Source organism: Corvus moneduloides, chromosome 8 (genome assembly GCF_009650955.1).
Source record: "Corvus moneduloides isolate bCorMon1 chromosome 8, bCorMon1.pri, whole genome shotgun sequence".
Classification (NCBI taxonomy): domain Eukaryota; kingdom Metazoa; phylum Chordata; class Aves; order Passeriformes; family Corvidae; genus Corvus; species Corvus moneduloides.
Window position 1 is genome coordinate 13,825,592 of NC_045483.1, and position 25,205 is coordinate 13,850,796.

The window sequence follows — 25,205 nt, forward strand, 5'->3', positions numbered from 1 at the left end:
GGTCTTCACCACAGGCTGCAGAGGAATCCCAGCTCTGGCACCTGGAACACCTCCTCCCTCTCCTTCTTCACTGACCTGGGTGTCTGAGTTGTTCCTCTCTCCAGATGCTGCTGGTGTTGTGCAGCAACTTTTTCCCTTCTTAATTATCTCAGAAGAACTACCACTGTCACTGATGGGCTTAGCCTTGGCCAGTAGCGGATCCACCTTGGAGCCAGCTGGCACTGGCTCCATGGGACACAGGGGAAGCTTCTGGCAGATTCTCACAGAAGCCACCCCTGTAGCCCACCACTACCAAACCCATGCCACACAAACCCAATACAACAGCCAGCATGTGTTTGCTGAGCAACTGAGCAAAGTGATATGGGCTGTGGCATTTGATGCTAATGGGCAACAGCACTTAGCAGTTTGCAAGAGCCAAGGCTTGGCAGCATGCTCATTATTTGAGAAAGCTAAAACTGCATAAACCTCTTTCTAGAAAAGAAATTAAATGTGGAAAGCAAAAAAAAATATAAACCCAAACAAATAGAACAAAACCATGAATGCTATCTAAAGGGCAGAACTGTATTTGGATTCACAGACAAGCCGCATAATAATTCAACAAGAAAGGAACAAAATTCAGAAGTTTTGTTTTCCCCTCCCCATATTTGTTCTTGAGTTGATTCAAAACTTTGGACAAAATTCAAGATTTCAGTTCAATTTTGAAATACAAGGTTTGGGATAAAAGTGACAAACCTGCATGTTGAAAGCATGCAGCTATTTTTAAAAAGGAAGTGCTATCTCAAAATATGAATTGCCAAATATTGAGAAGTGTTTTGATTTCAAATGTACACCGGAAAATGATTACATCCAAGTTCTTTCCAAGCAATCTCTAAAATAAACCCACTGGCTCCAGCATGGAATATTTCCTTGCACACTGCACATATACACAAAACAGACCTACCAAGGACTAAGGGTTTGCCTGCCTTTCTAGCAGGACTCTTCTTGCCATGGAGCAGGATGCTCATCTCAAGATCTATGGATCTCTAAGCCTTCAGACACAACATCCCTGCATTCAGAGGAGATGTACAACTGCTCTGTACAAGTTGCTGCCAGGGTCCTGGCAGGAGGCCAGAGGTGCTGGTAGCAGGCCCAAGTTTGGGGTGTATTACAGGCTGGAATGCCTGTTCACTGCTCAGCATGTTCATCATTCTGCCTTAATGGAAGCCCATATATTTTCCCCAACCTTTACTTTCCACAGTTCTCAGAAAGCCTGAAAAATTAATATTCAGGCAACTTCTAAGGTTTCATTCTGCATAGTGATAAACAGGGAGTCTGGCAGAGAAACAAAGAACCTCTTGCCTCAATGCAAATGGCACAGGAGAGCAGGAGTAAACAGAGTGCTTAACCTCCTGAATACCAATGGCAAACCTGAGTGTTTGATTTGGTGCCCCAAAACCCCTCTGCCATTATTCAGCAGGCAGAATCAGGAGGTGGCATGAAAAGAGCAAGGACAGACCTGCAGCCCTTGCAGATTCTCTGCAGTTACGTGCTGGGGCAGCTACTAAAAGCTCCAAAACAGGTTGTCCAGGGCTTTTTTACACCCTCCCTCAGAGCAGCTCTTCATGACCCAGCAATAGATCTGCATGAAGTATTGACTGCTTTTCCTGTTTCCTTTAATGGTTTTTAACATATCATAAATCACACCATCACTTTTAACCATTCCAGGAAAACTGCAGTTTTAGACAGCTGCTAAAGGTCGAGTTCTTTTCCAGCTCTGGCAGGAGCTGGGATTCACCACAATTCACCACGGCACAGCTCAGCACAGTTTCCTTTCTCCTGGTGGTGGGCATCATTAAGATTCAGCTCCTGCCCTACCTTTGCACACAAAGCATTGCTATAGGACTGCCAGAATTGGAACTGTCATGTTCCAATCACAGAGTGTCTGGATACACGGATACAGGGGGCCTCTTCCAGGTGCGAGGCTAAAGACCCCCCAGAGTTGATAAACAGTCCTCTTGTGCCAAGGGGTGTCTTGGCATCCCCAAGATCACAGTGTTCAAGAACACCAGCACTTAAGCTTACTCTATATGTATGCACTTTTTAAAAAAGAGAGACTTTGCTGAAATAATCAGCACACTTTTACCTTTCTTTGGGTTTGAGGACATTTCCTAGCATGATTACTACTCCTGTCCATTAATTCCAAGACTAAACATGGAAAACGGAGCAAAACTCATTCAGTGAAATCTTATTTTTTAAGGCCTCTCTGAAGCACTCTAGCTTTCTTTTGCTATTACAACTGAGTACAAAAACTCTTTCCATTCTGAAACACAATGGGAAAAATCCCCACTCCCCTAAAAAAACTGAAACATGTACTGCTGAAAATTTAAATTACAGGTGTAATATTTTTGCTTGAAGGTTAAGCTAGTGAATAATTTCTCCACACTTCCTTGCAGCACAAGTCCTCTATCCTGGCCCCTACTCTCTCAGCACAGCCATCATGGTGACTGCAAACTGCAGAAAAATGAAAAGCTTGTAGCCTACTGACATCTCCTTGAATCTTACCTCTGTCTTGTGGTCTTAAGAGCAAAAATGTCTCAAAATAATTTCAGGGCTGCCCTTCTGTTTAATTGCTCCATGGATAAATTTCAGTATGCCTGTGACTGATGTACTGGAGGAGAAATCTCTCATTGCAAAGATAAAGCCGAAAGCACAAGAATCCAGAGTGAATTTGTTAGGTTTTAAAGGCAAAATGGTATCTTTGATCCAATCTACCTGATTCATGGCACTGCAAGTTAGTAGATCAGCTTATCTGAACTTCTGTATATCACATTTTTCAATATTACCCTTACAGCATTACTCTCATGTCAGTAGATAGCTAGAGCACCTCTTATCAAGGTATTCTATTGGGATAGGAACAGGAGAAGAAAACCTATCCTTTCAGTCATTTACTACAGTGGTTAATCACCTATTAAGAAATGGGTATGTGATTTGCAGCTGCAATTTGGTTTCCATGGCTAGCCTTACATTCATTTTCTGTTTTGGTACTTTATCTCGTCAAAGATGCTTGAACACTCTAAAGAGCATACCACAGGTTTTGTTTTAAAGAGATTATGATACTGAAATCTTCAAAGCATTCTCACTAGTCTCTCATAACTGAGGCTTCTCTGTCCTTTCTCCAATTTTCAATATGTTGGGGAAGATGAAACAGGAAAGCCTTATAAATATGATTGCCTGACAAAAGATTTTAGGAATATGAAAACTATAAGCGACATTGAAATGAAAGCCACCTTTGAATTACCAAGTCTTAGTTACTGAACAACTGGAAAACAATGGTATGGCCGACTGAAGGTAATCCCCTCTTGATTGAACAATACCCTCTGCTTGCAGGCAGGTCCAAGGGTCAGAGCAGACTCTACTAGCTCAGCAGAAGGGGTCCAAAGAGTAGTTTTAGAAGTTAAGATGTAACACTCTATGGTAATATAAGAACTCTTATAGGCTGTATGTAAATGCTATAGGATTTGTATCTTGTATTAGATTGGTTAGTGACAATTAGAATATTCAGTACAGAAGATGATTTATTGTATTGTAACCAGGACTTCACCATTCCATTCTATTCTCATTACTTCTTCTTCACTCTCATTCCTCTCGCTCTCTCTCTCTCTTACCCGCTTACTCTCTTGCTCTCTTGGGCCTGCTCAGAGCTGCCAGCTGCAGCTCTGAGCAGTGCCCCTATACCCACGCCCTTTGCAATAAACCACATGTTCCAAGATCTGACTTCAGAGATCTCTCATCCCCATCCGTCCCGACCGTCCGACCCACCCCAAAGCACCTACAGTCTGGCGCCCATCATGATTGCCGAACCCACACCCAGAACCTACACAATACCCTTTTTTGAAACAGACACTGGAAAAAATTGCAAAATATATACCATCATAAAATCACTTTCTGTCTCTTGTTAATATTTCCAGGGTTAAATAAACCTTTTTAGCTGAACATTTCACAAGAGACCTAGAGTAAAGCTGTCAGTCAATGCTTCTTGAAACACTGCTTTTCAAGATACAGCCCCTTTTTGCAAACTGGTACTTGCTTTTCAAGAACTGCACTGCCTGACAGGTTAAAAAGCAATTCAGATCACACGCTTCATTTACTTCATGATTTAACCTTCAGTCAGTCTTCCAGTAACTTGCAACATTCATCAGAAATTCTTATGTCCCTTCTGATCACTGAAAAACTTACCATGTACGACTATTTTTATGTTCATCAACTAAGAAGGGCACCCTCAACATTCTTGTCTTCTAGGGATGCTCCACAACAAGCACTTTGTCACATCACTCACTCTTAGAATCTCCAGCATTGTCACTGATGCCCACTGGAGCTCCAAAGGAAACACAATGAGTTCCACATGTCCACAGATCCTCAGTAATCTCTGCTATAAAACTGACACACAAAGGCTCTTAAAATACTTCTTCTCTCTACTGTCATGAGTTCTCTAGTTGAGCAGATGAGCTATAATTGTCAGCAAATAATACCTGGAGAATCAACATCAAGCCAAGTCTCACCAGCATCAATCTCAAGGAGCTCTGAAATCTTGCCCTGCGCTGACATGCAAGAGCTCTTTAAGTTCCTCTAGGCTCTCTAAGTTCCTGGAGGTCCTTTCAGTAATGAATGCTGACATATGACCCCAAATTCCTAAAATCTCTTTGCCAATGGACAACTGTTTGTATGGTTTGTCTGCTTTAGCCAATACAAAGCTCTTGACGGTAAACAATTCGAAGCAGAATTATTGAGTTCTGGACTTGTCGTATCGCTGTTGTCTGCAATGTCCTATTTGATCACATCAGCAGTTCTGGGGCTATCAAGTGCAGAAAAGTGTCAGGAAGACAAGTCTCAGCTCTGACAATGGGCTGCATCCATGTTTCCTCTGAATTAACAATGCTAATAGCACATAGACACATTCTTCATCTTGTAATTGTGGTAACTGCCAGGGAAACAATGATTAGAATAAATTTATGAGCATACAAATACGTTCTCTTTCCTCTACAGGAACCACTTTCCATCAGCTGATCTCTCTAATGCAGAGAACTCAAGATGCCATGACCACAGACCACTGTGAAGAAAAATCTGCCTTGATATGATGGATATTCCTAACTGAACAATCTAACAAATACCACATCCCTTTACCTTTTTGCTTTCTTTACACATAATGGAATAGAACAAAAATCCAATTAAATTTCTAAAAAGAGGTCACCTCTAAAACTCCCATATGCTTTCTACAAGACTGCCAAGGAGTTCTCATACACATCTGGACCTAGTCCAACCTGAAATACATTTTGGTGCCCTAAAGCCCATGGAATTTTCAAAGGACAAATTATTCATCAATGTCCCCTATATACTAAAATGCATTCTGCAATGTTGCTGGCACAAAGTGGCTGTTTGCTATGAGTGGGCAAAATGATTTATTTAGTAAATATACATATAGCCTCTGAAGCACTGCAGCCCTGGTGACAAAGAGGCATACAAATGTGAGGATTATGCAGATAAATCACAGGCACAGGACTGGACTTGACTACACTTCCACTATGTGTGTACATATATAATCTACAAATAGTTTCATCTGAAGTTTTGTAATATTTTAACATTAGAAACTCTTGTTTTCATTAAAGTTGATTACCACTTTCAAATACCTATCTTCCTGCCCCTGTGTACTGACTAATACATTAAGCTAGAAGAAGACAATACACTTTCTGCTTCACAGCTACTGAGAAACTCCTAACCATGATTAGATTAGCTCTGTTCAAACCAGACCAAAATGATTTCTGGGATGTTCCCACAGCACATTTCATCTAGTACATATGCATTATTTATGGCATTTACACAGGTGAATTGAAGGCTTTTATAAACTAAGACACAAATCAATACAAGCTCTTAGCAGATGGGGCCTTAGTAGGGTTCCACAGCAGCATCATTCCAAACCAAGCAAACCCAGCTGAGTAACTGGTTACAGAGAAGGAAAGGTTTGTTTAGAAAGTCAGGAATTAGAGACATCTTCAGCACCCAGCCTTCCCAGAACTGTACCTGCATTGTTCAGAGCCTAAACAGTCAGGACTAGGTTTGTACGCAGTAGGCAGCTTGAACTGCTTCACAACATTAGTCTGCAAACATCAGGATAGCTGTGTTTCATTTGCCTCCACAAGCTAAGATAAAAAGGCTGTTACACAGATGGCTTTCCCTGTCAGAAGTACCATGGACTGGGGAAGAAACAGCTGGGAGGCAAATTCAGCCTGGCACTCACTCAGGTCAGCACTGTGCTCCAAAGGAGACTCTTCTTAGCCTCCGCTGTGTTGGTGCTTGTTGTAGGGAGCACAGGTAGGGATGTAGAACTGGCCTGTGTGACCAGCACTGGGCAGGAGAACCAGCTGGAGCCACAGTCGTAGTCCCTCAGTAAGAGAAAGATCCTCCCCACCTCCATATGCAGGTAGTCCACACCTGAGCCAACATTAAGATATGTGGCTCTACTTGTGCCTGTTTTCAGATGCTCCTTTAATTCACCTTGGCTGGTTTTCATAGATAAACACGCATTACAAAGAACAGATCATTATTTGAGGCACTTACAGCAGCGGTTAGATTACCCTGATCCCCTTCTTTTCCTAACTCATCTAACCTGTGCACTGAGAATTCACGATAGGTTTTTTTTTCTTTGGATTTAGCGAAATCGAAAGTTGTCTTCAGAGATGTCAGCAAAAGAACCTTTTATACATCTATTTATAGAGCAGTGCATTGGGATCTACAGCAGCCAGAAGGAAAGAGGAACGAATGATAAATTAGCCAACATGAATTTCCTTTAGAACAGTAACCTGCAACAGAAAAAACCCTGCTCATATTCCCGTTCAACTCCTTTCTCTACAGATACAGTAAAAGGATTTGTCCCCTTAACCAAATAAAAAAACCACAGGGCCTTTACATTTTTTTAATCAAAGAAGTATCAAAAGGCTCCATCAACTCAGCCTTTTTTAGCTGACGAACAAGAGGCTACTGAAATTAGAAGACTTTTATATTTGGGTTGGGGTTAGCATGGAAGAAAAAAAATACAAAAAATCCTGTTAGTCTTAACTAAAATCATGTCTTGCTCAGCTGGCACGGGTTTTACTTTCATGAGATTTATGAGTACATGATCCTAACAGCTGTCCATGAGCTCTTTCTGGAGAAAAAATGAACAGTGAAGATGACTGAAACCCTAAAGGAAAATCACAAGGGAAGAAAAACCTTCCATGATTAATCATTCTACTCTTCACCAATGCTCCAGAAAATCACACACTTCTCTGCCACTCCCAGAAAAGAGCAAAAGGCTGAGAAACAGGAGACCAGCTCATATTCCTCCTTAGACATCCCTCTTCTAAATTACCACAGACAGTATTTCGGGTGCACACACAAGTAACACCAGAAAGCCACAAAAAAGGCCTGTAGGACTCCTGTCTGCACACAATGAGAGTGGGAGTCAAAGAGTAGGTAAGAGACTCCTTCACCTAACAATGAACCCTTATGGACACCTAACATGGGAATTCAGCCTTCTCATCTTGAAAGCAGTGACAGATTTAACAAACCATGTATATGACCAGATGTGTGACTGTTAGTAACCTGCAACGCCTCCATCCTGAAAGCAGTGGGACAGGGATGCTGACATGTTGATTTACCCTTGGCTAAAAGCTTTGAAGCAAGTAACTTATTCCTGAGAAAATGCTGACAGGTAAAATTTATGTAGACATTTAAAATTGCCATACTGAGGTAGCAAAGGTCTCTGTGTCCCTACTTCAAAACTGTCTAGAATTTGGAGCTCAGGCAACAGTATAAGAGCAGAAAAACCAAAAAGGTACTGTCCCAGAAAGAACCCTTACTTCCAGCCACATACACTTCAAGATGATATGTGAAGCAGAGGTGACATCTGTATGATCCAGTAACCCATGATTAAATTCTGTTCCATTAATTTGTAGAATCATTGCTTTAAATTCACATAACCTTTTAGACATTCCACAGCTTAACTAAGTATTGCATGAAGCAATATCTCTTTATTTTGAGTTTATCTGATCTTCTGATGCACCCTCTTCTTACAGCTCCCCTTCACCTTCTCTCTGACATTTGGTAATTTTTACTAACTCTTTTATACATTCTCTTCCAGCCTGAAGACTTGTCATGTATATAAATGTTCTTCATAACACATCTGGTTCCATGCCTTCAGTCATTGTTGATGCCCCTTTCTGAAACCTTCCTAGTCCTCCGACACCCTTTTGAATTTTCTAAGCTCTGGATACATGGGAAATGAAAGGCTAGGTTAATAAACACAAAAATTTGCCTTGCCTTTGGGAATCAATTCTAATAGAAGATAATACACAATTTTCTGAGCGAGAAGGGTTAAATTGAGAAGCAATTTTTAAAAAAAAGTTATTATAGCTGGGCAAGAGAGAAGCTCCATTTCAGACACAGAGATGTGAATGATTTTAAACAACACAACTAACAGTTTAGTTGATGCATATTACATATTTTATCTAGAGTGGTATAGTAGAATAAAAAATTAAAAATTAAAAAATAAAACCAACAGTTTTTCAACAGAGCCTCTGTAATGCTGCTATGGGAACATTAGGTTATGTGCAAGTCCCAGTCATAGCACTGCAAAAGAACAGGGGGTTATTTTGTGTGTGCATGTGGGGAGTAGTTGCACATGTAGTCAGGTCCCTGACTGAAGAAGGGAGCATGAAGGCTGGGGCAAGTCTGGTAATGAGAACTTAAATTCATTTTTTCTTAAATTTTCCTTAATTTTTTTTCTGCTGGCCTCCTTCAGTAGTTGTAGGCTGTCACCACAATCCTAGTGCTGTTCACCTTCTTGTGTTTCCATTTTCCAGGTTTTCAGGAAAAAATGTGCCCTGGGTATGGTCACTGCGTACAGAGAAGTCCTCCAAGAACAAGGAAAGCATACCGGGTCCTTCATCAACAACACAGAGAATACTGAACTGCTATAATACTGATTTTCCAGGTGAGATAAAAAGCAAACATCCTGGCCACTCAGTGAGCTTTACACTTCTCAACAGAAGCAGAAAGCTTACTTTATCTGAATAAATTCCCGTTTGTGTAGCAACTCTGGAAATTTGCCTCCACAGCTTCAGTTCAGACATTCCTCATCCTAGACTGTCACATAATGAATCTGTGCAAGATTAGCACCATTTCTGTGTTTCAGCAACACACCAAAGAAAACACAGAAAAAACTCAGGATGTATCCTCCACAGTGTGTGATACTTCTATAAAGGAACCCAGAATATTTCTGGAAAAAGGGCAGTATGATTACAAAATAGTGGTCAAAAGAAAAATATAGACAACTTTCTTGAGGCTAGGAGAAAGCACGCTGTGCTAAACAATTTAATAATTAAATTGAAAAAGAAAGTTCCAATGTAATTAACATACAGAGAACCAGCATGGCCTAGCTAATCTCATCATGAAGAGATCGAATAAAGTAGCATGCATTTTATGGAGCAATTTAAGCTGGCAAGCAAATAATCGTAAGAGCACTAAGTCAAACGAACAGATTTCCCTTTAAGGAGATCACATTCATCATCTGTAATGTATTCTAAACTGCAATTTGTTAGCCAGCCCCTGAATTTTACCGAAGACATTTACTGTCTTCCTTCAGTGGAAAAGTGATCCCTGACTGACAGGAGGGAGTGGCATCAGTCTTTCTATAGTGGCTACCCTATTAACACTAACAGGCTCTCAATCACTGATGCAGGAAGCAAATAACCTACATATAATATAGCAACTACAAGTTTTTACAAGCCTTATACCATAGAAAACCCTACAATGGTATTTACCACACTATATGAATCACATCTTAAGCCATGGACCAACATGATCTGATCCATCTCTGTAATGCCCTGGAGCAGATAACACTACTGATGGGGGAGGGGGAATTAAAAAAAAAATAAATCCAAACCAACAAAATATCCCCACCTTCACTGCTCATTGAGAACCTCAGCAGGCATCTTTCACTTGGGCTCCTCCTGGTGCAAGTCTGTGATTCTGGCTCTCCCCATTCTCTCAGACTCTCAGCTTCAAAATAATCCTTCCCTGTTTAGATTGCATCATTCTAACTGATTACAGGAGTGTCCCAGACTCTCAGTGCTTTTAATTTTAGAAAACCTTCCACTTCCAACTTTTATTTATTCATGATACTCCGTCCCTATCCATTTGTTCCCATTACAAACTACCCTTCAGCTTCAGGAGCTGTTCTACATCACCTTTGTTTTCCACTACATTAGCAGTATCCACTAGTTTTCTCTTTGCTGGATTGGGCAAAGCATGAGCCAAGTGTCCTTCAGAAGGAAATCATGATTCCTGATGCTTGTCTGCACCTGTCCCCATACAAGTTTATCTTTCTATAAGATGAATTTGAAGGCCTCCTCTCTTCCTAGGAAAGGAAAATACTTAACAGAAAGTCTATCTTCCTGTGTAGATGGCATTATTTTTCTTCTGCCTGAGTGCAGAAGATCAGTTTGAATCATGAAGATTAGCAGGCTGAAAGCAATCAAATCTCACATCCTCTAAGTGCCCTTGGCCTGAACTGATTCCCCTCCAAATACAGCAAATACTTTAAAAATAAAAAAGCATGAGCAGACAGAGAAAAGGGCCCTAAGAATCCCTTAGTACAGTTAAGTCTTGATAGGACCACTAAATTTTACCGAAGCGTATGTGATCACATTTCATCTAGAAAGCACATAAAATTCACTCAAATGAGGCTATTGGCCATGTGTAAACAAAAGCTTGCAAGAGACATACAGCTTCTGCCAGTGCCTTCCTGCCCCACTATCACTCCAAATCAATTCAAAGGACAGACTTCTTCACAGCAATGACAGGATGAGACTTAGGCCTGGCTGCTTTCTGTCCTCTTCCAGCTTAATTTCCCTTATGCTCCACTCAGACTGAAGGCATGAATATAAAGCAGCCCCATGACAAATCAAAGTTAAATATGTAGTCCTGGAGATAGAGTACAATTTTAAAAAATAAGAAAAAAAATCCCTGAGCTATGCTCCAGACCAAGTTCAGTTAGTATCATCTCATTCCGGAAACAGTTAATGCAAAGCTTATATTAAACTCATGAGAAAATACTGCTTTACTCCACAGTCAAAAAAAGCATGGGGAAAAAAAACTTTATTAAACCAAAATTAATCAAACCAAAGATTTTTGTAGTCCCAGAGGGCTCCTTGAGTCCCTTGAGTATCCAGAGGGGAAGAAGAAAACCCCACACTCCAAAAAGATGTCTAAACTAGAGAAAAACTCCCAATGGCTATGCCTTTAAACTCCTCTGACCTGAACTTAAGTTCATGGTATTGTTTCCTGATGCCTTCCTGCTACATAACATCATACTTAGACCAATACCACATTAAAATGACAGCAAGGGCAGGCACAATTCATTTAACAATTAATCTACCCTAGCTATAATTTTCACTTGTCATTAGCTGCCTCTTAAATGCCCTCAATCTCATATAACCATAGACTCTTCCTTTAAACACATACACAGGGGAATATGCCATTATGGGCATTATTCAAAGCAGTGCTTTCTGTGCCCGTCATCAACCACAGCATTAATCACACTGAGAACAGTTTCTCCTCACAAATGACTGAGCTGCATATTTGGATCTCATCGGCAGTATCCAATTTGATGGTAAGATCACAGACAGCAGACAATACTGGGCATGTGCAGCAACACATACAGCCAGCTCTCTAGTTTTTACCCTTGACTGGTCTTTCAGGGAAAGAAAATAGATGCCAAGCACCTACTGATTTAAGTAAGTGCTCTACTCTGCACATCCAGCAGACAGGCCCAGAGTTAACACATAGCACAACACACTCCATGAAAACAAGCTTTCTTGCTTCTTTTACCATTTGACCATGCAGTGTAGAGACTGCTCTCTAAAATCAAATGGGTCAGGTTAAAAAGGACCTTGGGAGGTTCCATGGTCCAACTCTGTACTCAGCACTGGGCCAGTTAACTCACAGCTATACTCAAGCAAGATATGAAAAACTCCCAAGGATGGAGATTGCACTGAGCTATCTGGTCCACTATTGGATCACACATATTGAGGAGAGCCTCCCTTACAGCAATCTGACTTATTTTATTTCCCAGTCAAATCTCAGATCCTGAACAATTTCGTTCTGTGACTCTTTATTTCTGACATTAGCTCATGCTAAGAGTAAAAGTCACCAAACAAGGAAGAAAAATAGGTGCAACCCAGTGAGAATGGCACACTCTGCTCCTTCAGCAAGGCTCAACATATCACACGTGGGCTTAACCTCAAAGCAACCACAGCTTTCAAACTAAGGAATTAAGAACAATGTATGGCACACCTATTGCTTTCTAAGTTTACAAGGGAACATCTGCCTCAGACAAGCTCATCTCAAATATTCATAAAAATTTAATGTCAAGCTCAGACTTCAAAGCCAACAGTGTTGCAAAATTATGAGGAGGACATTAAATAATTAGAAAAAACTGTAAGTAAAAGCAATTTGCCACTGTTCATGTACACTGCCTTGCTTAACGACCTCTCTGTAAAGTCTTTTCAGACACACCATGAAGGACATTATATGAAGTATATCATATTCACACCCCTCTGTCAGCAGCAAGAGCTTTACATTAATTAACACAATACACAACCTTCCAGAAGAAGGCTCCAGTTTAAAATTCCTCACCCAAAATGTGTGCAACATAACACGTTTGTTTAGAATAAAAGGCATTTATCCTGCCCTCAAAGCACTTACGAGCCACATTTTGTATAGTGGATTGCAGCATTTTTTTTTACAGTACCCAAAGCCATCATTGAAATTCAGTGTTCTAAAGTTTGAAATCATCCTTCCCTTGGCCACAAAGGTTGCATTACTTCCCATCCCACACAGACTCGAAAACTTTCCATAATCCAGCTAACGAGAAGAAAAATGTCACTGTAATTAACACACAAAGTGATGACCTAATTAATCACTACAGCAGCAACGTGAAAAAGCTTTAGGCTTTGAAAGTTTTCTAGCAAAGTCAGGCAAAAGGATTGCCAGGGAACTTTTAAGGTCATTCCATTTCTGGTCACCCTGAAAATAAGACACATTTGAGACCATGCTTTTATATCCTATCAAACAGGACTCCATGGCAGTGAGTTGCCTTCAATGTGGCAGTGATCTCCTACTTCAGACTCCCAGCCAAGTAATACCAAAGTTCTCATTTTTTGGGCTCATAGTACTGTTGTCTCAAGCCCAGTACTTAAAGCAAAGCTTTAGGCAACGATCATGCTGATGTTAACAGCAAGAACAGTTTGCAAAAACCACCCTGCACTGTACCAGCACAGGCAAGAGAACATGAGTTTAGACCCCTGCAAAGAGTCACACCAGTGACCTCTGATGACTCTGGACATAACTGTAAAAACAGTTGGTAGCATTCCAGCTTACAACTAGTTTAACAGGTCATTGCTGCTAAGAGAGACTGTCTTCTTGTCCCAAACACTGAGCTGTTTGTTCCCCCACCCTCTAGAGGCTGACACAATCAGTCACATATGTGTATGCAACGAAGCCTTGAGAACAGAACACGTTAAAACACATTGTTCTGTTCTTTTTTGTCCTGCCTAGAGAGTTTTACCCTGGGTCAGGTCCCCAGTCTCCTCCTTTACCTGCAGCTGCACAATGCAGGCTGCTCCCTGAAGAGAGCAGGAGAAGGCAGGAACCCTGTCAATTTACACCTGCTCCGAGTGAGCACAGCACAGGGTGAGGAAGCACGCTTGGGGCAGTTTTGCTAGAGGAACATCCCTTAAGTAAACCCTTACCAGGATGAGATATCAGAATCTGGTACCCAACACAGATGAATTCTTCATGAGATCGCTGTTACCTAGACCTGCTTGGCTTTGATTGCTGAGAAGCAGCCAAGCACACTGGCATTTCTGACTGCTGAACCTCCAGTCAGCATCCCTTGAAATGGGCAAGAGAGGTCTGACCTCAGAGCCAAGGGAGAAATTGCTACTGCTCAAGCCTTATCCCATCATTTTCTGAATTTTCTTGTAGCTGCAAAGGTTAGAAAAAAAAAAAAAAAACAAAAAACCAAGACTACACAGAGTAGTAAGAAAAGCATTCTGGAATTCCCAAGCAGTCGATTTATTTCAGGCCACCAGAAACTCTGATGTATCTTAGTGTTTCAATCTGGACTCACAGATATTAGAGCACATAGATTTCACATTTTGGAAGAGGGAGGGGGAATCACACTCACTCAAGCTGTTTTTCCCGTCCCCTCAAAGCTGCATTTTACTTTCACCTTAGCCAACTTGTATTTACTGGGAGTTGCAAAGTTAGCCCCTGTGCTGGTAGGGTGATACAACCTTCTCTGCCTTCATGGCTAGAGCTCCTAAAAACCCCAACACTTCAAAAGCTAGAATGAGTATTTCTTTTAATGAACAAAGTCTTACAAACAAGATGTCTTCCTCTCACAGCTCCCTGGGAACTGAGTTCCAGATACTGGTGCAATCTGGAGGGCACCAGAAAAAAAAGACTGTAGTTCCACAGTCATGCTAACAATGTATTATCCTTGCTTTCAGTTCAAGATAAGGTAGGTACTTCATTACCTTACTGAGCACATGTACTTAATGAGTGGGTACTTTGTCAGTTTAGTCCTAAAGGAAAAATTAAGAGAACAGGGCATTTACATTCCTAGAGCAAACCCAAATTTTAGGCCCCCCACTAGTGTAAGATAATAAGAAATACACGTTACTGGCTTTTGAAAGGTTTTTTTTTAAGTACACATCCCACAGCCCAGACTTTCAGAGGGAATAATAATTCTGGCTGCTGCTGTGAGCAACAGATTTCTTTTAAACAGAAAGAGCAAAACAGCATTATACAACATCACTTTCCAAGGGAAAAATATGTTATTTAAGCTCACAATAATTTTTACATTGTTTGGGTTATGAAGAAAGTTGCTTAATGTTCTTTCTCCACTAAAGCAAATCTTGAAAGCTAGATTTGAGACCAGCAGAGATCAGAGTCCCTTTTATTTACCCAAAGAATAAAACCAGCATGGACGAAGTTTCGACAAGCTATAAGCAGCTGTTTCAAACTGTGTTTCAATCATGTTCCAGTAGAGCCAGTTCTTGGGGCCAAGAGAATCTGGTTGCTTCCTGGCTGCAACAGAGCTACCAACAAAGACATTGACTGTAAGGTTGAAATCTATCAATTAGGAACTGAACTCATGCCAGCCACAGTGCCAGAGAAATAATTAAGATTGTTCCCATAAACAGGAGGAAACAACACAACAATTCAGAGTGAGAAACAGCAGAGCTTTCTGGATTTTGAGCTTCAACAAAAAAAACCCAAGATGTTTACAAGTCTGCATCCTAGGTGTGTAGTACATGCTTTAATGCATTACTGAGCTCAGACATAACTTGCCTGTGTCCAGCACTGGGATTCAAGACCAAAATATCTGCAAATGAGACAGAAAAACAACTTCTGACCAATAAATATTATATCTACTTCTGAAATAAACCAGAAGTACTCCCCATGCTAACACATATTCTCCACTACTTTTATGTTTCTACAGAGAAAGGTATTTGGCAAGCAAAACAAAAAACAATTTCTTGCCTGGTGCCACACTTCTTCAGACCAGGCAGTGCAGTCAATTACATAAATCAAATAGGAGACCACAATTGCATTGAGGAGTCTCTGACTTCTCTCTACTGTTTTCCCAAAGCTTCGCACCCCAAATTCATCAGCACAAAAGCTGAAATTATTTGCCAACATTACACTCCCAAGGCTACACACACAGCTTTCAAAAAAAGTTAATCTGCTAGCAATTTTTATAATTCCACCTTGTAAGCCTACAATCTGCACCCATGAGTCCAGCAGAGATCTGAAGACAGGAATTCCCTATTCACAGAGCAGTTGCATTTGACAAAGAGCAAATGAAATCTGGGTTCTAATACGTCAGTAATGGAGGCAACACTTCTCAGCAAACTGCTAAGTAGCCTACAGATCTTGCCTACCTTTCCAAAACTTTAAGATTTCAAGGAAGAAATGCTTCCAATAAAATGTCCACGAGGACAAAAGCTCACAAGTGGGCAAACTGCTTTGAGATGTTCACCTTATGAGAATCACGTGAATTAAGAGACCTGCTGAACTCTGGAAGAGGCCGCCAAGCAGTAGCTGTTCTGCAGAGGAGTGTCCTTTCCACCCAGCAAACAATCCTCCCTTGTACAGAGGCCTCACCTCCACAGCAAACCTTACAGAGCAGCTGAAGTACAGAAGTGGATCCTGCTCCCAGTCCCCTCTTGAAGGCCAGCCTGTTGCCTTTGAGACATGAGGAAAGAGGATGAAAGCAGCCGATACAATTGCAGACTTTGGAAAAAAGCTAAGAAAGCCAGTTAAGTGAGGCTGCCATCCTAGGAATACATCACCTCAAGATCCTCCCCACCCCAATCCAAAAAGCCTTGTTTACTTTGAGGATGAAATTTTAGAGCAAAAGTGATCTCTGCAGAATGACATCCAAGTGCACTGAAGAAAGCAAGCCATGGCTATGGTATCTCAGACAGAGGCATTCTCTGCCATACAAACATCTTCGCCTAAAATCAGCGTCAGCTCCAGAAACTGTAAGTCATCACGAAAAAAATAAAAAAAAGAAATCAATCCTTCCAAAAACCTACTGAAAATAAAAGTTGATTAAAGAGAAAACAGGCTTGACATTGTCAGAGTCCCTTCCCAGGCAGCCGTGACCGAAATGGAAGTAAATAGCAGAAAGAAGGAAGGTGACCTGGGATTGTACCTGACTTGCTGAACCATGCTGCTGTGTTTGTGGAACTGGTCCATACAATGCCACTCAACCAACAGATCTGCTCTCTGGATTTGGGCCAGTGGCAGAGACAACATTTAATTAAGACATTGCATGAATGAGAAAGAATGAAAGAAAATTATAGCAGAACAAAATTGGCTATGGCTCTGTAAAACAAATACACCAAGATGAATCAGCTAGTAAATAAAAGCAAAAACTGAAAACTAACACTGCTGCCTCGAGAAGAAATCAGATAATGTACAAGAAACGAAGCGCTGAAGTTACAAGACTAGATGAAAGCCTTAAACATTAATAAAAATAATTGAAACATGTATAAAGACTGCTGAGAAAAGACGAAACATTGCAACCCAATATAGGAATGCTTCTTTCCTTCCCTTTTGATTCTTCTGTTAATATGTTGCTGGTCATAAGGTCTTTCCCTTTCCACCACTTGCTTCCTCTGTTCAGGTGCCAGCTAATGCCAGGATCTGTTCACATCAAGATCTGTTCCACCTAGCAAAGGAACCTTCCCTACCACGATACTGCAAGGTTGAGTGAAAAACAAGCAGTGGTAGCAGGTGAACTCTGACTAACCACTATAACTCTCTTATAACCACTGTGGCATTCCAGGAACTGTTCTGCTGTGCCAGAGTCCCTGTGCAATCAGAAAACCATGCAACAAGAAACACATGAAATGACAAGAAGGGTCTGCTAGTTTTGCTACTTCAGTGAGGAGCGACCACAGACCACTAAAAAAGAACCAGAACAAAGCCAGAATCCTCATCTAAAATCTGCTATTCATTTTTCAGCATCAGAATTTTTTCAGGCTACCACCTGAAAACTGCAATGAACTAATTCTTCAAATAGCTTGGATGCATAAACCTCAGAAGCTTCCTTACATCATTTTAGTAAGAATTGATCCATAATCTTACTAAGCTTGTGTTATGATTTAAAAGTACCAATAATATACAACTCTGGGTTTCTCTTTGAGCTTTGTTGGTTTTTTTCTTATTAAAAAAAATAATTGTTGACTGTCTTGTACTATCCTGTGATCTGAGCTCAGTCAGGCTGATTAGCAGTGACAGCATGTCAGAGGTCATTACCATTAAACACACCTCAGTGAACAATTCAATGGAGTTGTTATTCCAGCAGTGTAGTCCTCACAGGTGGTTTTAAGAATTGCAGGGAATGAACTCCAGATCATTGTGGGTTGTAATCTGCATGCCTGAGCACCCTCTGCTGCTCTGCACTGGCTGGCCCTGAGCAGTTCCACATGGTCCCACAGTCCCAGGGGACTCATCCAGTGCAACAGTACTGCTGGAAGGAGCAACACCTGAGCATCCTTAGCCAACCCTTGTGGTTCATCTGGGAGAAGCTGCAAACAAGCAGGTGCTTGGTATTTTCAGCTGGGAGATTATGGCTTTAATAAACCCATTGTCAAAGGAAACATATTTGTGTGTGTTCTACATGTAAATAAATATATATAATTTAAGTGTATATATGTGGGTATGTCTGTATATGTATTATGTATGTATTTATATATGCACAGACATCCCTATATGGATATTCACATTATGTAAGTGCATATACCTACAATGTGCACACAGACATCCATCTTTTAATATATATGCCCATCGATTTTCTTGATCATTTCTTTTCATAAAGAAGCTTTAAGCTTGCTCTCCCATTTTCAGTCTCACTCATATTGGCAAGAAATGTGTTTGTATGTCCACTATGTCTGTACAGAGAGAGAACGAAGTGTGTGTGTACAGAAGTAAACATATTTTGTACACAGTCTCAGCTGACTGTAATCCATAGGTCACCACCTACGCCACAAAAACAGATGCATTTCTCTGTCAGCAGGTCCACTTTCACACATCCTGCAAAAAAGCCATTGCAACATAACTAGGTCACCAGCATTTTGGTCTTCTCTCCCCTTAAACAGATGCTAAATTCCTTTCATTGTGGTGGAACCATGCTGAAGGTATGATGTGGACTGCTTGCAGCCACCCACTTTCTAAGAAATATCTGAATTAAGCCTTGTCGTCTGTCAAGGTTTTCAATAAGTGCAGTGCTGTGAGTGCTGGTAATTTATCAGGAGCTCTAGTGTCAGGGCCAAGTGTCCTACAGCAAACAAGCACAGCCCAATTTGGCCTAAGTAAAATTGCAAATGTTCCTTCAGAGTGCTCCTGCATAGACTGGCACCAAGCACAACTATTTTACACGCATCCATGCAATGCTCTGAGTGCTCCTCCCAAATCCCATCTCTCCTTTACAGCCCCAAAAGCAGCCCTGGGAGAAGCAGCACCTTCCATTCAAGGAAAGAGGATCACACAGGGTGGCTCAAGTGGAACAAAAGTAACTGCAAGATGGAAGAGTGAACAAAAGCACCCAAGCGAGGATTGCAGCGTATGCTACAACAGCACAGAAAACACCTTCAAAAAATAATTCTATCACCTAGTTCCATGCTGCTAACTTACTCTCTGCATATTAAAAGTGTTTCAGTGAGAAAAATAGAATTACTTTAAAAATTATGATGGGGCTGAATTTCAGACAAGGGAGAAATTCAGTCTATTAATCATCGAGTTAATCTATTTATTCACCTTGGAAAAATCCTGATCAGAAGAAAGTCTATTAAAAGAATACAGGGATTCAGCTGCCACCTTTCTCACTGAATAGGCAATCAGAAAATGCCCCTTTGAACTCTGCGTTAATAAAATTCTTATTAAATGCAAACCTGCACAATGTTATCTTGAAGAGGCTCATTAGTTTAAAAAAAAAAAAAACTTGTCTCAAAATGTGTTTATTTCCTCAGAGGTGAGAAGGTAAGTTCTCAAACCACCAACTGCTGCACCTTCCTATTTCAACCCCATCAGAGCTGCAGCTATATCTTGCAGTCTACCACATCTCAATTATTTATGAAAACCACAGAGACAAATCCACAGACAGAAATCATAATGACTATTATGAGATAGGACAGCAATCAGAATCACTCATTCCGGTTTGGTATGTAAGATTTTCAGACAGATAAGGATATTATTATTCTTTCTTCTTCAATTTTTCATTTTCTTTGGGTTGGACAGAAATTATGAATTATCTGTAGAAAGGAGAGAAGGCAGGAATAGGCTTCCTATCTCTCAATACTCAAAAAGAATATTCATGACTCCTTTTTTCACTGGAATAAGGACAAGAAAAATCAAATAATCAGCAACAACAAAACTCAGACTGTCTAGTGGAGAACTTTTAGTCCAACTAAAAGGTACTGTTCATACCATAATAGGATACACAAAGCAAGATCTCTCTCTGTGGCTGAATTTAAAGAAGAACATGTCTAAGATTCTCTAGGCATTACTCATCCTGACTCTCTATTTAAACAATTAATCAGCTGAGCTCATCAGTCCAGCACTGTGGGGTACAAGCAGGACTGTTCTGGTGTCTCCTCAACAGTTATTCCTGTAACACAAATGCATTGCAGCCTTTGAACATTGTAAAGAACTCACCACTCCTCTCCCGGCAGAAATACCCATAAAACTGTACACTAGGATTTAAGACACTTGTTGAAGCCCACTGTATGCATGCACAGGCAGATGCTTTTACATTTAGAAAACCCACTAAAAGCCCTAGGATAAGGAAATTGCAATGTTTATTTATTTTTAAATAGCTTGTGTAATGAGACCAAGATATAAACCAAAGCATGACTTAGCACTGCACAGTTACAGCAAAAAGCAGGTAACCACTACTCAAAAACTTTCCAGAATGATGAAGCAAGGTGAGGAAAAAATCCAGTGTGGATTCCTCTAAATTCATTTCCTTTGTGGCAAAAGCAGCCAAATAAGACACAGTACACTAAGATCACTCTAAGGGAAAACAGAAGGGGCACAAACAAACAGATACCCAGATAATGGGGAGCTCAGTCTAGTTCTAGTCCCAGTCACCACTTTGAACCATCACACTGTCAGACACCTTCACACAAGCACACTACACCCTTGGATTTCTCTGGCTGCTCTGAAATCTAGTCAACTAAAGAACCCTTCAAATGTAGTATTTTTACCATCAGAAGAAAACAAACCAAAAGACAAAATTCTCCCTCCTTCCTTTTCTTTTGGGAGTGAGGAAACGGGATAAATCAAACAGACTAACTTCTCAGAATTCTAATCCCTCTCAAGGCCTTGAATCATCCATAATTTAGACTTTACTAATTTCACCGAATGAAAAGCAGTCATTCATGAAATTTCAACACAGACGAGCAGTTGGGTGGAGCAGGGGAAAGCTACCAGAAGTTCAGAAGAGAAACAGACTAGAGGCTTCACTGATTCCAGACATCACCACGTTCTGAACATGTCTGATACAGGCTGTCCTTGAAGGGACACACATGTTCTCACCTCCTCGTCTTCTCTGACTAGAAGCAAAACTGTGTGACTTTGTTTCGATTTTCTTCTTAAATATGTCATCACAGAGGCATTTCCAACCTCTCTCCTTGGCCCAGTTTTGGCCGGCAGCATGTCCATCTTTCAGAGCCATCAGAGACTGGCTCTGCTGGACATGGTGGAAGCTTCCAGGAGCTCCTCACAGGAACCACCTCTGTGCCCCCCCTGCTACCGAAAACCAGGCCGTGCAGAACCAATACAAAGGGGTATCACGGTGCCAGTTTTTTGGTTGCATCTTGTCTCAATTGCACGCTGATCTTCACAGAAGCAGTTGCAAAGCCAACAGGAAATAAGCCCATGCAAAGTCTCAGTTCCACAAACCAGCAGTGAGCACAAACCCTCTGTGATCAATTGGTTTTTCTCTCTTCCCAGCTTAGACTTCCCTCCCTGGTTACACACAGCATTCCCAAAGCAGACACTTCGTGTCACATTAACTGACATTAGTCAACAGCCACCTGTTCTGCTGCTTTACTCCTAGTGCACTATCTACCCACAAGTGTTCACTTACATCTGTTTAAAAAAAAACAAAAATAAGGAGAGTAGCAAAGTAAGTCTAGAATCACACATGATGTTATCAAGCTTACAGACTTATTAAGGGAATCTTTAAGGTGGTTTACAGACACGTAAGATGCATATTGACTTGAAAGATGCCCTCAGAGAGTTTGTCCTACACAATGCCTTTTGTAGTGAGGAAAACAAGTACTAGCCTAGAAATACAACAGTAGTGAGCTACTTGGTGTTGCACAGACAGCAAGTGTCTGGGGTGACTAGGGAAGTGGTAGACAGATTTTTTTTCAGTATAAATACTTATATCTTTTATGGTTTGCTTACAAGCCAGAGCTAAGAAGTAAATTTTCCCTCTCAACATTCCTCTGTTTTCCAATCAATCATATCCATGATCCTCTTGCCCAGTACCCAGCTTGGTCAGTAGTAGCTGCTTCAGGTGCCAGAAAAATAAGTTATTGCCACTGTGAAAGAATGCATACCTAGATTTACACTCTTTAGTCTTACAAGTAAAGCATAACTTTTCCCCTTCTGCCCTTGAACAGGAAGAAGTTTAAGAGAACACTGAAATGTCCTTAAATAATCAGTTTTAAACACACACAAAACTCTTGCAATGTTAAGAGGCCTCAAATCTGCTTATTACAGCAGGCTTACAGTCCCCTTCATAGCTTTGTGGAATTACAATAGAATCACGCAACAGAAATCCATTAGGTTCACAATTGCTCTGCCAGCACAGCATTATCCTCTACTGTGTAACTTCTCCCAAGAACGATGTGAGGATTAATTCATTACAGTTTGTGCTATGCTTTCAAAGCACTCAGTCTACAGAAGAGCGGAGAGAATTATTAGAGGACAATCAAATTCTGGTGATCCTTCCTTTATGCCTGTGGGCCCTGTTTAGAGCAACAATTTAGCCCAACAATTAGAACAAGTTGAAAACAAAATTCATTCAAACAAATGTGAAAGCGTCATGATAAAAATGTAGTCACACAGGAAATGAGAAACTTTAAAAGAGTAATTAACTTCTACTCCTTACCTAATATTGACTAATGCATGGGTCACCTTGCTTGCAGGCTCTTTCCATTGACCAGCATTGGTAGACAGCCTTAGAACTGAAAGGAGAAGAGAGTTAACAGTGTTGGCACAGAACTGGCAATTTCATAATTCAAAACAAGGGGAAAAAAAAAAAAATCTGCTTTGGCAAGATGGCAGTCCAGGAACCACATCAAAGCAACGGTCATCTTTGAGATGATCTGTGATCCAGGGCAAAAGTTCCCTTCAAAGCCCATCTAAGAAACATAAGGAACATGGAAGGGGTGAGAAGAAGAGAGTAACAACTTGGAGGCAGAGGGGACAGAAGAACCAGGGTCCTCCTAACTGCTTTCATTATCACACACAGCTCATTTTCCCCAGAAACAGGGCAGCGTCCCAAGCTTAGAATAGCTTTTATTCCACACACAGCTGTTCTCCTCCAGCTCCTGCTTATGCAAGGTTCCATCTGAACTGGACTACATACTGCAGTTTAAACCCTCTCCAGCAATGATGAAATTCTTTACATGCCCATTTATCTAGAGTTGCAGACAGGAATTACACACCAGCCTAAAGAAAAAACACTCCCTGTAGGAAGAAGGGTGGTGTTCTCTTGCACAGATGGTCTCTGACAGACTTAAGAGCAGATCTGAAACATTCTGCAACAGGAACAACTAGGGAACCCAATTCTTTTCGGCCAGAGTACCAAAAATATTTATTTAGGTCAAAATATGTAGTGTTTTTATGGTGGCAGTTACCTGCACATCTCTTGATAAGCATCAGAACAGTAACAGATCCTGTAGCAGATGTTTTGATTAATTTCCATATTGCCTGAACAAAGGGAATTTTCTATTAATTTGTACATACAGGGTTTTCTGGGGGTTAGATTCCACAACAAAAATTCACCCTCAATTTAGAAGTGAAGGAACAGCTCACCATCTGAATTTAGGATCATCCAGAAACATGGATGTTGCAAGTGAATGATTAAGCACATCGGCCGCATACTTATGCCTATAATTGCAGGACAGAAGCTTTCAGTCCTGCAAATCTGGATAAAGTTCAGTTTCAGAACAAGAGAAAAAAAAACCAAATCAATTAGATTCCACCTCCACTCCCAACATACAAAGTTTCAACCACATTAACAGAAAAACTAAAGGACACGGCAGTTTTCTCATCTGCGCTAACCAATACCCCAAGGCTAGGGGACAGAAGGGTCACTGTAGTCTCAGAAATGGGCTGACAAGCAAAGGAAACTATCAGAACACCTGGTGGCTTTCATCAGCTTGAGACAGTGCTACCTTCTCACCTTCTATTCTACCATTACATGTCATCTGCAGAAAAAAGTTGTCAGCTCTGAGTAACATTGTTTTGTCAAATAGTAGGTACTGTACTTGAGTATCTGAAGTAATATATGTAGAGAGAGTTTCAATTCAGGCATCTGCAAGAGTAATTAAATGGGGTTTACTCTGCGTAGGATGGCAAACATTCATGTGAGAAATGAATTGTTTTAACAGGTCAGGTGTGGTGTGCCTTTTGCAATCCAACTGAGGAAGTATCTGAGTGCATTATTCTTCTATTCCACGTATCTTCAGCTTCCACAAGGGATGGGTTTGAAAAAATTATTAGCTAGTAAAAGCACCTCATTTTACTAGCTGCAACTCTTGAGAGTAGAAAACGGGTTAGCAAAAAATCTTACGCACTCAGAGGGCACAAAAATGGCCAAGTGAACCCTTATGTAATGGCTGAAAACTGTAGGGAATTCATACAAAAGGGCAGCTTGTTTCTGCTTGCAGTTACAGAGGGTAGTCGGCTACTTTTATTTAGGTGAGGATGTCTCTCTTCATGTCAGAAGAGGGCTGTGGCCAACTGTCTGCCCTTTAACTCTCCTTATATGCTTATATTAACGCCTGTTGTTCATTGGGAGATCATGCTGAGAAGGGAACAGAAGGTAAATGAATGAAAGGTCCTTTCGTAATAAAGCAAACAAAGAACATAACTATATTCTTTTTTTCACAGCTTCAAGTTATGCAGCACACCAGTGCTGCTGCAGCTACCCTGGGCTGCAGGTTCCTGTGTATAACACTGCCTGATTATGTCTCCATGCATTCCTTGCTCTTCTTTGCTCCTCTTTCCTGCTGGGTGTCACTTGGCTCCCTTCCCTCTCTCGCTGAAGGATGGCAGCTTCTCCCTGTTTTGCCAGTGGGCACATTCTTCAGTCCAGTGATTCACTTGTCACTGCAAGCAGGTTTGTGAGGGCTGTTTTCTTGGTTGCTTTGGCAAAGAGTGAAGTAGATGTGATTTGTCTAGCACAGCAAGCTTCTTGCTATAAGTTTCTCAAATTCTTCTCCAAATTCTTCTTTGCATTCAGTAGTTCTCTATGCTGGGTGGTTCTGCAGCATGTACCTGCCTTTTGACTTGAAATTGTTGAATGTAATAGAGGA

General features: G+C 40.9%; 1 protein-coding gene across 2 annotated transcripts in view; it reads right to left on the reverse strand.

Annotated features, from left to right (window-relative positions):
* Positions 1-25,205, reverse strand: part of ARMH3 (armadillo like helical domain containing 3) — a 131,600-nt gene that overhangs the window by 53,376 nt on the left and 53,019 nt on the right. For both annotated transcript variants that reach the window (XM_032115699.1, XM_032115698.1), the window contains exon 23: positions 22,772-22,847. In XM_032115699.1, the coding sequence (XP_031971590.1) occupies positions 22,772-22,847 (76 nt within the window). The remainder of the gene's footprint in view (positions 1-22,771; positions 22,848-25,205) is intronic.